General features: G+C 42.5%; 1 protein-coding gene across 6 annotated transcripts in view; it reads left to right on the top strand.

Annotated features, from left to right (window-relative positions):
- The window catches only part of FNDC3A (fibronectin type III domain containing 3A), a 127,031-nt gene that overhangs the window by 80,203 nt on the left and 34,269 nt on the right, over positions 1–12,559 (top strand). For all 6 annotated transcript variants that reach the window (XM_040583836.1, XM_040583837.1, XM_040583834.1 and 3 more), the window contains 2 exons: positions 10,774–10,931; positions 12,106–12,165. In XM_040583836.1, the coding sequence (XP_040439770.1) occupies positions 10,774–10,931; positions 12,106–12,165 (218 nt within the window). The remainder of the gene's footprint in view (positions 1–10,773; positions 10,932–12,105; positions 12,166–12,559) is intronic.

The following is a 12,559-nucleotide window of genomic DNA, read 5'->3' as shown; positions in this document are numbered from 1 at the left end:
TTTCTATAAAATTAGAATGTATCTTTTGCTGTTTTACACGGTGATACGTCCTTTTCTCTCTCCAAGTTTAAAGGATCTTTAACTTGCTTAACTTGCAAGTTAAACTTGCAGAAAACTTGCTTACTTCCAGTCACTGAAATGTAAATGACCAAAGTAATTTTTAGTATTTTAACATTTATGAAGCTCAAATTGTCTTGATAGCTATGTGGAATTCTTCTTGGCCACTCTGAAATCTCAGCATTAATAGAATTATAAAAGATAAATAGAGAAAGAGCTTGCAACATTGCCGGTAACACAATGCTGATGCTTAACTTAAGATGATGCTTAACACCATCTTTTACTGTAAAATCTGTTCTCCATGACCTGTAACATTGTTTAGTTTTAACTCCGGGAGGCGATTTCACACACCAGGATACCTCTAGACATGGGAGAAGTTTTGGAAAACTTATTTGAAAAGTAAAGAAAAATCATGACAGATTTCTCTTTAAGTGTCTCTGGTGCCTTCAGGTAAGAGACACAAAATTTGCTAAGGAAGGTGACTGTCAGCAGTGGGCTTTTGACCTACCTGCTTGCAAAATCTACCACTTTTTTTGCAGTTTGTAAAACTGTAATCCGTAATTCTGCATAGGTACTCTTTAAAGCATTGCTGGTAAATTCAGTAGTTTCTTGCATTTGACAGCAGGCCTGTGTCCTTTTCTTTCATCATCTGGGCCTTCCCTGGTCCTAACCTTTCTGTGAGGATTTACACAGCTTTTCCAAAAATCTGCATCTCGATCCTGAGGCCACCAGTTTGCCTGAGTAAAAACAGTTTGCGTTCCCTATTGTAAACTACAAAAAGTCTATGCAACTGAAACTGCAGGAAGAGTTTGCCATGGGTTTGTCCAGTCAGCCAGCTACTTCCTCCATAATCAGGCGCCCTGCTTTTCATCCTTTGTCAGTCCTAAGCTTACCACAGCACACATGCTTCACGTAACTAATAAGTAAACTTTTATGGAAGAAAGAACATACAGAGAAAAGATAAGAAGGAAAAAGGATCAGATTGAATGATCATTGGACTTCCAACACTGCCATTCATCAGCTACATACCTTCTCCCTTCCACCTCCCGGACAGGCTGGCCCTGATTTTAGAGCTTCAGTCTTGATTCTTCTTTCATATGTTGCTTTACAGCCTGGCCAGGAGAGGCTGAGAGAGCTGGAACTATTTAGCCCGGAGAAGAGAAGGCTCAGGGGGGGATCTTATCAACGTATGTATAGATACCTGCAGGGTGCAAAGAGGACAGAGCCAGGCTCTTCTGAGTGTGCCCAGCATCAAGACCAGAGACAACGGGCAGAAACTGAAATACAGGGGGTTCCCTCTGAACATCAGGAAAAATTTTTTACTGTGAGGATGACTGAGTACTGGCACAGGTTGTCGAGAGAGTTTGTGGAGACTCATTCTTTGGAGATACTGAAAAGCTGTCTGGGCGTGGTTCTGGCTGGCTGGCTTTAGATGACCCTGGTTGAACAAGGGGTTTGGACTAGATGACCTCCAGCAGTCCCTTCCAGCATGAACCATTCTGTGATTCTGTGTGTTTCAAGGGGTGAGCAGGGATTGTAATGATAGAGGAAGTCCTGAATGCTTGTTGTCCTGCTGTGTCCAAGCATCAGAATGGGTTAACATGTCTTCAGTGCCCCAGTGTCTTTGGTGGCTAAGCAGCATGGAGGTGGAAGCTGGCTGATCTAGCTGTTGCTGTAGTGTAGATAGTAGCTGGGACAGTCAAGTTCAGCAGCGTTTAACAGGATGACCTTGGTGATGGGAGCTAGTGGAGGGGCAATAAAAAGAATTTTTGGAGGAGGAACTGGGATTGAAAAGAAAGCTTAGGGAGATAAAAGTGTGAGGAAGGAAGGGAGTGAGTGAAGAAGAGACAGCTCTGACAAGGAGCACCGGTCTGAAGGACAATCAAGACTTGAGAGATCCTAAAATACCTGAGGTGTCTTAAGATAAGAAAATGAGACCAGGAACAAACGGAATTTTAGGTGTGAACTATTGGAAGAACAAGATGGAGAGCAAGTAGCTTTTCTGTTTTAGTTTTACAAGCAAACTGATCATGAAAGGGTGATGGGAGGCTGAACGTCTTACTAATAAGACTGAGAGTAGTGGGGATAGTGGGCAGTAGTAGTAAGAGACTGACTGAAACGACCCAAGAAAGATGAAGACTGGTGAGACAAGGATACCATAACTTTACTGAGAGACTAAAGGGCTGAAGTTGGGTGGGGTAAAGGAAGAGTACAGACTGGAATGAAGAACTGGTGATTAGGACCAGACTTCAAGAAGCTGGAGAAAAAAGGTGAAAAGGGCTTACGGCTATAAGAAATTTAGTCTACGTCTGACAGCACTGATCTTTATCCAGGACCTGGAATTTAATCCGGATTTCCCACATCTCATCTTTTTTCTGACTGCAAGTACTTGTAAAGTCCTACCAGCAGAGGTTTTGGTTTGCTGCCTGTTGTTTCACTGTCCAGCTATGCAGCTCATCTCCACAGATGTTGGGAAACACTTATTGCTTTTACTCTGTTAGATCAAGCAGTAGAGACAATCTGAACTTAGGATGGTGCTAGAAAGAATTTAAGGGAGCTATTTGCTGTTAAAAATTACATACATAAAAATATTAATAATAGATATGCACACACACATTTCCTAGGAAACTAGGATCAAAATACTTTTAGAAGAATTCTATTCCATTCTCAAAGTGAAGCAGGAAAGATTCTGTACTACTGCTGGCCCATTGTGTTGAGGATTACAATTACCTTTTGGTTTTGTTTTCTTTTAACACAGCAACGTGCTGTTCTTTCTGTATGGTCCCTGCTGTTCACCGTAAAAACATACCTGCTCTGGGAATGGATCAGGGTTGTGTAGCTAAGGGGACTGGTGTCTTTGACCCCTTTTGGCTCAGAGTAATGAGAGTTTGTCCCAACAAGGGAATGTTTGCCTAGTTTAGCCACATACTGTACCAGAATGGATGCAGAAAACAATTTTGCTGCAAGGTTTGCTTACTGCAAGATAGTGCTGTCACTGGGGTGTGCTGGACAACAGCTTTGTCAGCAGCCCTCAAATCATGAGTGCCTGCTGTCCCTTTCTTAACTTCATGAAAATGTGGATGATCCTTTCTGTCCTGACTGAAAGTACAGGGACCAGTTCTCTAGAAGAATGCACAGTCTTCTGCCAGCGGTCAGGGCATACAGGATGCCATTCAAGTCCAGATGTCATCAGTGGCTGCACCACCAGTGGGAGTGATAACTGTGAGCTTCCTGGGGTGGTTAGAGTGAGACTGTGAGAAGTATGATCAACAAGTCGTGTGTTCTGCTATGTTCCTAATGACATAAGAAGCAGCAATAGCGTGACAGTACTGCCTTGTTTTCTTTCACTTCCTTCCACCCTCAACACTCAATCGTCCATGCCTTTTAGGCAAGCACATTATTTTCCCTCCCCACTATGTCCTTACTTGAACATCATTGCACATAGCTGTGTGCCTACAAGTGATCTCTTTGCAGACCTCAGAAGACATCACAGGCTTAGGCAGTAGTAGTCTGCTACAGACTAGTGTACAGAAGGCAAAAAGCCAAACTTCCCAGCATTTGGAGAGGCTTACACTTTGCGAAGGCAAGGGATTGTCAGGGCTGTGGGTGGATGGAAGACTAGCTGATGTTGCAGCTTGTGGGAGTGTGAAGTGATAAGAGAAAGGGAAGCAGCATTACCTACTTAGGCCTTGGAGGATCAGAAGCAACCCTCCCACAGGTTCTCCAAGGAAACGTTTTCCTCACCCTCCCACAAGTGAACCAGGAGATTGTGTTTTTTCATACCTTCCGTTTATAGTTCTCATCAGAAATACTCCTGTAGGTTTTTGATTAATGTTTTGCTTGAAGCACTCCTTGCGGGGATTGTGCCACAGTGCTGCTCTTGATGGATCGTCAGTACATTGTTCCCTGGTCGAACTTTGCGCTGGTGCAGGCGATACTGGATACTGGCTGTGGTGGTCACATTCCTTTGCACGATACCCTGTTCCAGAAAATCGGGAGTAATGCTGAAGGCTGTGACCTGTCCTGGGCTGTCCCATTTCTTAATGCTCAGGCCAAGAGCATGCACATCTGAAGCAGGTGGTGGACTCTTTGGTGTTCATTCGTTCACGCATCTCTTGGATGAATTCTGTGCAGTATGGGGAACATCAACTTTGCTGCTTCCAGACCCCTATTAAGTGCTTTTATGAGTGTTCTCATTTTCTTAAACTTCCCCCTTTATGGATCCCCCATTCTTTTCATACGTGGCAGTGTTAAGATTATAACATGGTACTGCCACCAGATGACCCTTCTACTTAACAGTGGTCTTGAACTTTTTATATCCATATGTAAGCTGGAGTGGTTCTGCAGATTGCACCATGCTGAGTCCTCAGCATTTGAGCAGAGTCCTCACCAGCTGTCATGTCCATTAACTAAGTAACAAAGCAAATAGAAGAAAAGACAAGGGGACCTGAAAAGGCAAAAGCAAAATTAAGAATGAAGTGCAAGGCTGTGTATTTAATGAGAGGCAAAAGGAACTCAGAATTTGAGGGCTGGTTATGTAGTGTGTAAATCCTGTTTTGTGGTTCATGCATGTTCCGTGTATGCTTGCAGGCTTTTAGGTTGTGATGGACCTCACTGTTTCAGTGCACCCTGTGTCACTGAACACAATCCAGTTTGCACGTGCTAGAACTGCTCTTTTGTTTGACCTAAATGGCATGTGTAATATACTTAATAAGGAGATTCACTTTCACAAGCTGGACTGCTAATGAAAACATGCCCACTTCTTAGTTTCCTCGGTGCTGGGGCCTGACTCAAGTATTGTACTGTGCTTCGGAGAAGCACACAGTGTTCAGAGTTGAGTGCAACTAAAACCAATTACAGCTGCTTGAATAAACATACAAAGTAATAAATAATGCCAGGTCTTCTGAAAAAGCTACTCCTGAGTGTCTCAGGGCACCTATGTGTAGTGGATTCTTCTGATCTTAGTATTTGTTCTTCAGAAAGGCTTTTTTCATCTTTGTATTGCAGAGATTATTTGAAAATATGCTAGTGTTTTGTGCTTGAGAACTGACAGGAGTTTCTGAAACTTTAGTAACTCTTTTCTATAATAGAGATCTGCCTAGTGTTCAAAAAGTCAAATATTGGGATTTTATGGAACATCAAGGATAAAGGACAGTGAAGAAATTAGAAATTACTGTCATATGCTTGCATTATGTGAAGCTGGAGTTTTGTGTTAAGATAGTACATGCTGATGTAATAGTAAGACTGCCATTGTGCATATACACAATAGGGGAAAGTTGGTTTTTAATAGGAAATCTTAATTTTAGCAATACTTAATCTTGTAATATTTTGCTTTTGTCCCTTATTAATAGTCTTGTGAGGAAGAATATAACTGAACCTAGAACTGTCTTTTAAGAATTACTTTTTTTGCTGGAAGTTGAATCTGAAAAGCAGTATCAAATGTTTTATAAACAAGTTAACAAGGACTTAAATTATATTCTCTGATTCTCTCTTGTCAGTGCTTGCAGCTGTGACTTTTTTTTAGCAACTGAGAGTGATTGAATATACTCATTCACCTGTATGTGAATTTCTTGAAAAGCTCCAGAAGTTACGAAATACGTAACAATATATAAAGTGTAGGTCCAGTAGGAAAACCTTGATATTACACAGTTCCACTCCTATTGCCCCTCTTCTTTTTGTCTGATTACTGACCCCTCACACAAGGTCCTCACACTCCCCCACTGCCGTTATCTGAGGTTGCAGAAAAGAAGGTAGCAACTTCAGTGGGATTCAGGTATATGAGGAACAGGTCTAAAAATCATTTCCAGTGTTTATCCCTGCTAAAGAGTTAAGTGTTGAACCTATTGTTATGTTCTTCTGCCCATGAGCCTGTTCTCCTAGGCCCTCCAGTCTCTCCAGTATCTGCCTCTTATATCTGCTGTTCCATGAGTAGTTTACTCCCCAGTGCTCCTCAGCAGGGCTTACTAGTTTAGGCTTGGCTTCTTGCAGCTCCTTTGTTTAATGTGAGTGTACATCACTGATGGGGAACCAGTGGTTTGACTTGACCTGGTTTATTGCAGACCCATGAGTCTCACTGGGCACCATCTACAGGGCTGAGTGACTTGGGTGTGGGTTGTAAATTTTCTAGTCCAGCAAGAGAGTTACATAAGACGGATAGGGATTTCTGCCATACTGCAAATGCAGGGTGAAAATAACATTTTACAGTTTCAATTTCTACATTTCCCAATAGCAGATCAGTGCCTGACTTGAAGCCTTCCATGGTAATTTTCCTTTTTAAAAAACAAAAGAAAAAAGGGTTTTATCTTTAAACCTGTTAGATGTTTTTATTTCATTGAATCTTTTAACTTCTTATAAATTCTGTTAAATAATAGCTTATTGGCTAACACATTTCTCCTCTTTCCCCTATGCATATGTGTGCCGTGTGTATGCATAGAGAATTTATATAGGTCTTTATACACTGCAGCTTTTTATGCACCATGAGGATGTCATTAATTCTCAGCTTCTGTGAATAGTTTTCACTTTGCATTTCTGATCATGTTCAGTTCCACTCACTGTTGCTTTAAAGTTTTGACAAATTTGCCAAAGCAAAGCTTTTTCATACTAATCTTTAGTCACATACTCTGTTTACACAAAGTGAAACAACCAGAACAACCTACTTAGTTGCTGATTGTTGGGTGGGTACATAATACTGCTTCATTGTGATATAGTTACTGTGTTAACAGTTTTCATCGATTATTTTAGAAGCCTTATGGAAGGTTTACATGAGTTGACCAACAAATATTGCCCTGGGCTAGTAACTCAGGATAACAATTTTTCTTCTAGTTAGAGATTAAAGAGCATTTCACCCTGTTCTCAGTTAATGCTTGTTGATAATCTAATGATTTCCACTAATACTCTGGGTTTAATTTTACTAGTCAAAGTCCTGTGAGTTGTCTGTTACTCAATAGTCTGTAATGCTGTCTTTGATCTTGCTCCCACTCTTCCTGCTTTCTCTGTACTGAACAGTTGAAACCTCTAATATTTTAATGTTCCAATAAGATGTGTGTCGGGCTGACCCTGGCAGGACGCAGGTGCCCACCAAAGCGGCTCTGCCGCTGCCCTCCTCGGCTGGGCAGGGAGAGAAAATGTAACGCAAGGCCGGTGGGTCGAGGTGAGGGCAGGGAGAGATCGCTCGGCAGTGACCCTCACGGGCAGGGCAGGCTCCGCTTGGCGGCATTAGCTTAATTTGTTAGCAATCACATCAGAGCAGGATAATGAGAAATAAACCCAAATCTTAAAACGCACCTTCCCCCCACCCCTCCCTTGTCCCCGGGCCCAACTTCACCCCCGCTCTCTCCCCGCTCCCAGCAGCGCCGGGGCCGGGCATGTGGCTGGGGTCAGTCCCTCACACGCTGCCTCTGCCGCTCCTTCCCCTCAGGGCGGCTCCTCACAGCCCTCCCCTGCCCCAGCCGCGTCCCCCCACGGGTGCCGTCCTTCAGGCACAGCCGGCTCCAGCCCGGGTCCCCCCGGGGTCCCCAGCCCCGCCAGCAAACCTGCCCCAGCCCGGGCTCCTCTCCCCGCGGGGCCACAGGCCCTGCCAGGAGCTGCTCCGGCGTGGGCTGCCCACGGGTCACAGCCTCCCTCGGGCACCCACCTGCTCCGGCGTGGGGCCTCCAGGGGCTGCCGGTGGGGATCTGCTCCTCCGTGGGCCTCCCCGGGCTGAGGGGGACAGCCTGCCTCAGCGTGGGCTTCACCGCGGGCTGGGGGGAACCTCTGCTCCGGGCCTGGAGCCCCCTGCCCCTCCTGCGCTGCCACGGCGGCTGCGGGGATGGGCCTCTCGTGCGTTCTCGCTCTTCTCTGGCTGCTGTTGGTCTTCCACAGGGTTTTTTTTGTTGTTGGGGGTGTGTTTCCCCTTCTTAAATACACTGTCTCAGAGGTGCTACCACCATCACTGACAGTCTCGGCCTTTGCCAGTGGTGGGTTCGTCTTGGAGCCAGCCATCATCAGCTCTGTCAGACATAGGGGGAAGCTTCTGACATCTTCTCACAGAAGCCACTCCTGTAGCCCCACTACCAAAACCTTGCCACGCCATGCAAACCCAGTACAATTATGTACCAAGCCACCTTTCACTCATACCAATCACATTACTTCTCTGGTGTAAAAGAAGATAGACAGACTAAGGTATATGAACAGAAATGTAATCTGTGAAGTGTATAAGGCAGTTTGGTATTAGCAAAGTGACAGATAACATGTTATGTGCAGTTCTGGGCAAAGCACTAAAGGTAATAAAACTGTAGGAAATAAAGAGAACAGTGAGAATGATCAGAGGTTTAGATAAGTGAGGGGAGACACAAATCCTATCAGTCTTCAAACACATACTGCAGAAAGGAAGGGAAGATCTGATGTTCAGCTCTGTGGTGGCTAGGACTAGTCAGCTTAGTTGATAGTGAGAGAGGTACTCCCTCGACTTTAGGAAAAAAATATCAACTGCTAAGATAGCTAAACATAGGAATAGATCATCTTACAGTGGACCTACTGATCCCGGAGCACAGCTGGTCCTCCAGAAACCTACAGTTCCATCAGTATCCCGTGCTGCCTTCTGCAATCCAGGGGGGAGGGATTAAGAGTATCTGAGAGTGAGTTTTTACCACCCCAGATGCTTCCTGTAACTCCAAAGACTTCCAAAAATGCTAGAATTCTACTGTGGTGATTTGAGTGTGTGTTTGTGACCACATCAGGGTTATAGTGGAATTTCTGTTACTGAACTTTGAATTGTGTTTCCAAGAAGTTCAATGGGTAATCTTACTAGCATTTGATCCCTTTCAGGGTGTGATTTATTGTCCTGTTAGCATATAAGGGCTTAGTGATATTATTTCCAAGACATTGAGGCTCATCGGTTTTGATTTTCCTCCTCCTTTCTACTTGTCTGCTTTCAGTAAGTCATCTCCTCTCTGCTGCATTCTTGAAGTTGCTCCATTCAGGCTTTAGTTCAGTAGATGATAGCAATTTGAGCACCAGCTGTGAAGATAGCATTTTGATTCTGATACTCTGGTAGTAGATTCCCAAAAGCAATTATTCCCAAAATAGATATATATTACAGTCATATTGTAAAACTAGTAATTTCATATAGTGAAAAGTTTTCTGTTCTCTTATGAAATGATTGGAAATAATAGGTGGGTACAACATATAAACCACAACAACAGACATGCAATATTAATAAACACAGATTTCTAAACTTCCTTCTATAATGGATCCTAAAAATTTGTAATCACATGCATGCACCTGTGCACTCACCTACAGAAATATGAGCATCTGCAACCCCTTGCAGCATGTGTGGGTTTGGAGCAGCACCCACTTTTCTGGGAGCATGGGTGCCCCTAAGTGCATGTCTCCTCTGAGAGATGGTGGTACTTTAGCTTTGCATGTAACTGTGCTATTCCTTAAAATCTGTTGTTCCCTGCAATCTTTTAATCCACAAGCCATTGAGAAAGCTCTCTACCAGGTCACATGTGACCCCCCCCCCCCCCCCCCCCAGGTTGTGAGTTCCTGCCTGCTGCACCCTGAAATCCCGTTGTACCAGCTGGGGTGCAGCTACTTGTGGTATCCATCAGACCTGGATGAAGGTGGCGATGGTGGCAGGGCAATTCCTCATACTGTCAGGCCAGGTTTTGATCATTGCTTTCTTCCACCCCAGCATCTTTTATTCTTGTTAGGATTTTTTGTGATGCTTTCATACTTCCAAAGCTGATTACTTCTTCATTTTGGAAGTCTCTTTGTGATTCCCTGGTTACCATTTAATCCACCGGAGTGCTGCTGGCTTTTAGCCTAATGAGTCTGCTGGGGCAGACACTTCTCAGACAGTTGGAGGTGTTGCGTTTGCAACACACTGTTTATACTCATATTTCTGTCACACCAACTGTTGTTACTCAGGCCTTTCTACAAAGGGTGGGCTGTGCAGGCAAGCACCACCACAGGAATTATTTAGGATGCTGCCTGTTATGTATATATGTGTAAATGCACACGGACCTTGTAAGCATGCCTTCAGCACAAGTGCCTGAGCTCAAAGTACATTGAGATATGTTAGAATATTCTGTTTCCTAGCGTACTAGATTAGAACCTCACATAGTTGTATCCCTATTAATATCCTGATAAAAAAAACCAAATGTGCTGGAGTAGTTAACCAAATAGGTTCTAATCTAATGGGAGAATCTACTTTTCACAGTCACAATTAAATTCCCAAAGCAGAGTTTCTTCACGCACCTGTTAGAGTAGTGCCAGCCATTCTGGAGAAGTTCCTGAGTTTCTATGTATTTCATAAGAAAACTGAATCACCAAGAGAGTACTAAAAAAAAGTCTTAGTGCCAGTGATATCAAAGGAAAAAATGCCTGAAACGTTATTTAATGAAATGACTGATTTAATGATATATGCTTGCCATCTCTTCTGCTTCACGAATGATACCGTTCGGTTTTATATAGCCCACTAGGTGGCATTCATTACTTAGAAGTTTCTTTGCACTCAGCCTTGTGCCCTAGGATTAGTTTTGTCATGAAATTTCTTGTATTTCTGGCTTGATTTCACCTCTAAAAACTATTTAGTAGCTATTATATCAGTATAAATAATCTGATATGGTACTGGTATATGATTTTGTTCTCTTTTATCTGGTCCTGTGTGGCAAAGCAGCATTTATATACAATAGCATTTAAATGGCAGAGATCTCAAAAGTTCTGTTTCTACAGGTATCAGACATACAGGCAAGAACAGCACTACTTACATGGTCCCCTCCATCCAGCGATACCAGAGAAGATGCTGACAAAAACGACGTACCAGAGGTTTACACTTACGAAGTGATGATTTCAAATACCGGAAAAGATGGGAAGTACAAAACTGTATACATGTAGGTGTTCGTTATTTTTATTTAATTGCTGTTGCATTGAATTATGTGGCTTAAAACCTCATTAAAAATCTGTCTCATGTCTGGAGATTTAAATAATCAGCAGTTTTGTTTAACTTCTATTTTGGAATTAACAACCTTTTTAGTAGAATTTGTTGGTTTATTACTAAAGTCTGTACCATCAATTAGAATGTAAAGACCTTGTTCTTAGATGTTGGTGTGTTTTAATATCACTTAGATGTATTTCAACCAGCTGCACTTGAAGCTATCAGTTCTGAAGTAGTGAGATAGACTAGTGAGAAATAGCAGTTGGTTTTGTAGTTATGTACTTGAGCACACGCTTCTACTCCCAGTAAAGTTATACCTCCCTTCCCTGAAAATGTTCTTAGTAAGAGACAGTCTTACGATATGAAAATCTGGATTCACACAGAACAAACTCCAACAGCAAAACAAATAAAACAATTCAATTGTTTAATTCCTAACACAACATTTTTCCATCAGTTTTTTGCAACTTGGAGAAATAAAACAGTAAAATTTACCACTAAGGGTGTAGAGCTTGTAGAGCTCTCTAATTATTGTAAGTCTTTGTATCTAGCTAGTTATCTTAGTCACCTTCCATGGATTTCTTAGGAGCAGTACCTGAATTGCAAGTTGGATGTTCCTGTCCTAGAAATTAGAGCAAAAGAAACGAGCTTTGCTAACTTAAGTTGATGTCTAATAGATGTTACTTAGGCACCTTTTCTGTTTACTAGGTGCTAACAAGTATCCATATGCAGTCACGTACAGTTTTAGATAATCGTTCTTGCAAAGCTGAACCGAGTTTCTATAGGCCCTGGTACTTCAGTGGGTTTTGTGTAATAACGTATATGTGTACACATGAAGCTGGTCTTACTGCATAAAGAGGAAAGTAAGGATTCTTCATTAAAAAACAACCACCAAACAAACAAAATAACAAAAAAGGCAGAGAACCACCAGGGCAAAAAAACAGCAATCAAACACAAGAAACCCCTAAAGTTCAAAGATAAATGCATTTACATTTCACTATATTTAACAACAGAGACAAACTGTTAGCGAATACATTTCTTAGGAGTGTTAGGCGAATGGGTTAGATGATGTGTCTTTTTATAATCATACGGGATTCTGAAAGTCTCTTAAACAAAACTGTATCTCTCTCCAGTGGAGAAGAAAATAAAGTTACTGTAAATGATCTCAGGCCAGCAACTGATTACCATGCAAAGTGAGTATCTCTTTTTCTACTCATTATATTCAGTGGAAATGTTTTAAAAGTTTCATTGTATCTGTGTATTTGCATAAGTCTTCAGAGATTGTCTTTACCACTTCCCGCCCTCCTTTGAGTCACAAATCAACATTTTTGGCTTAGCTGACCACGCAGTCCATTTTGGGAAACACAAGAGAAGATTGTTGTGCCACCATCCAACATCCATGCTCTTTCCTTCATGCCAGCATAGTGACTTTTTACTGTCCTTTGAGCCAGGTACAGATACTATGTGCTTTCTCTCAATTTTCCACAAGCAGCAAAGTACCTTGCATAGGAAGATGCTCATTGTTGGCCACCTGAAGGTCACCTTATGCTGGTTTTGCTTTACTCCAGTAGACCAGTGAATCTGACC

The sequence above is a fragment of the Falco naumanni genome, chromosome 2, assembly GCF_017639655.2.
Source record: "Falco naumanni isolate bFalNau1 chromosome 2, bFalNau1.pat, whole genome shotgun sequence".
Taxonomy (NCBI): Eukaryota; Metazoa; Chordata; class Aves; order Falconiformes; family Falconidae; genus Falco; species Falco naumanni.
This window is presented reverse-complemented; position numbering and strand designations above follow the sequence as displayed.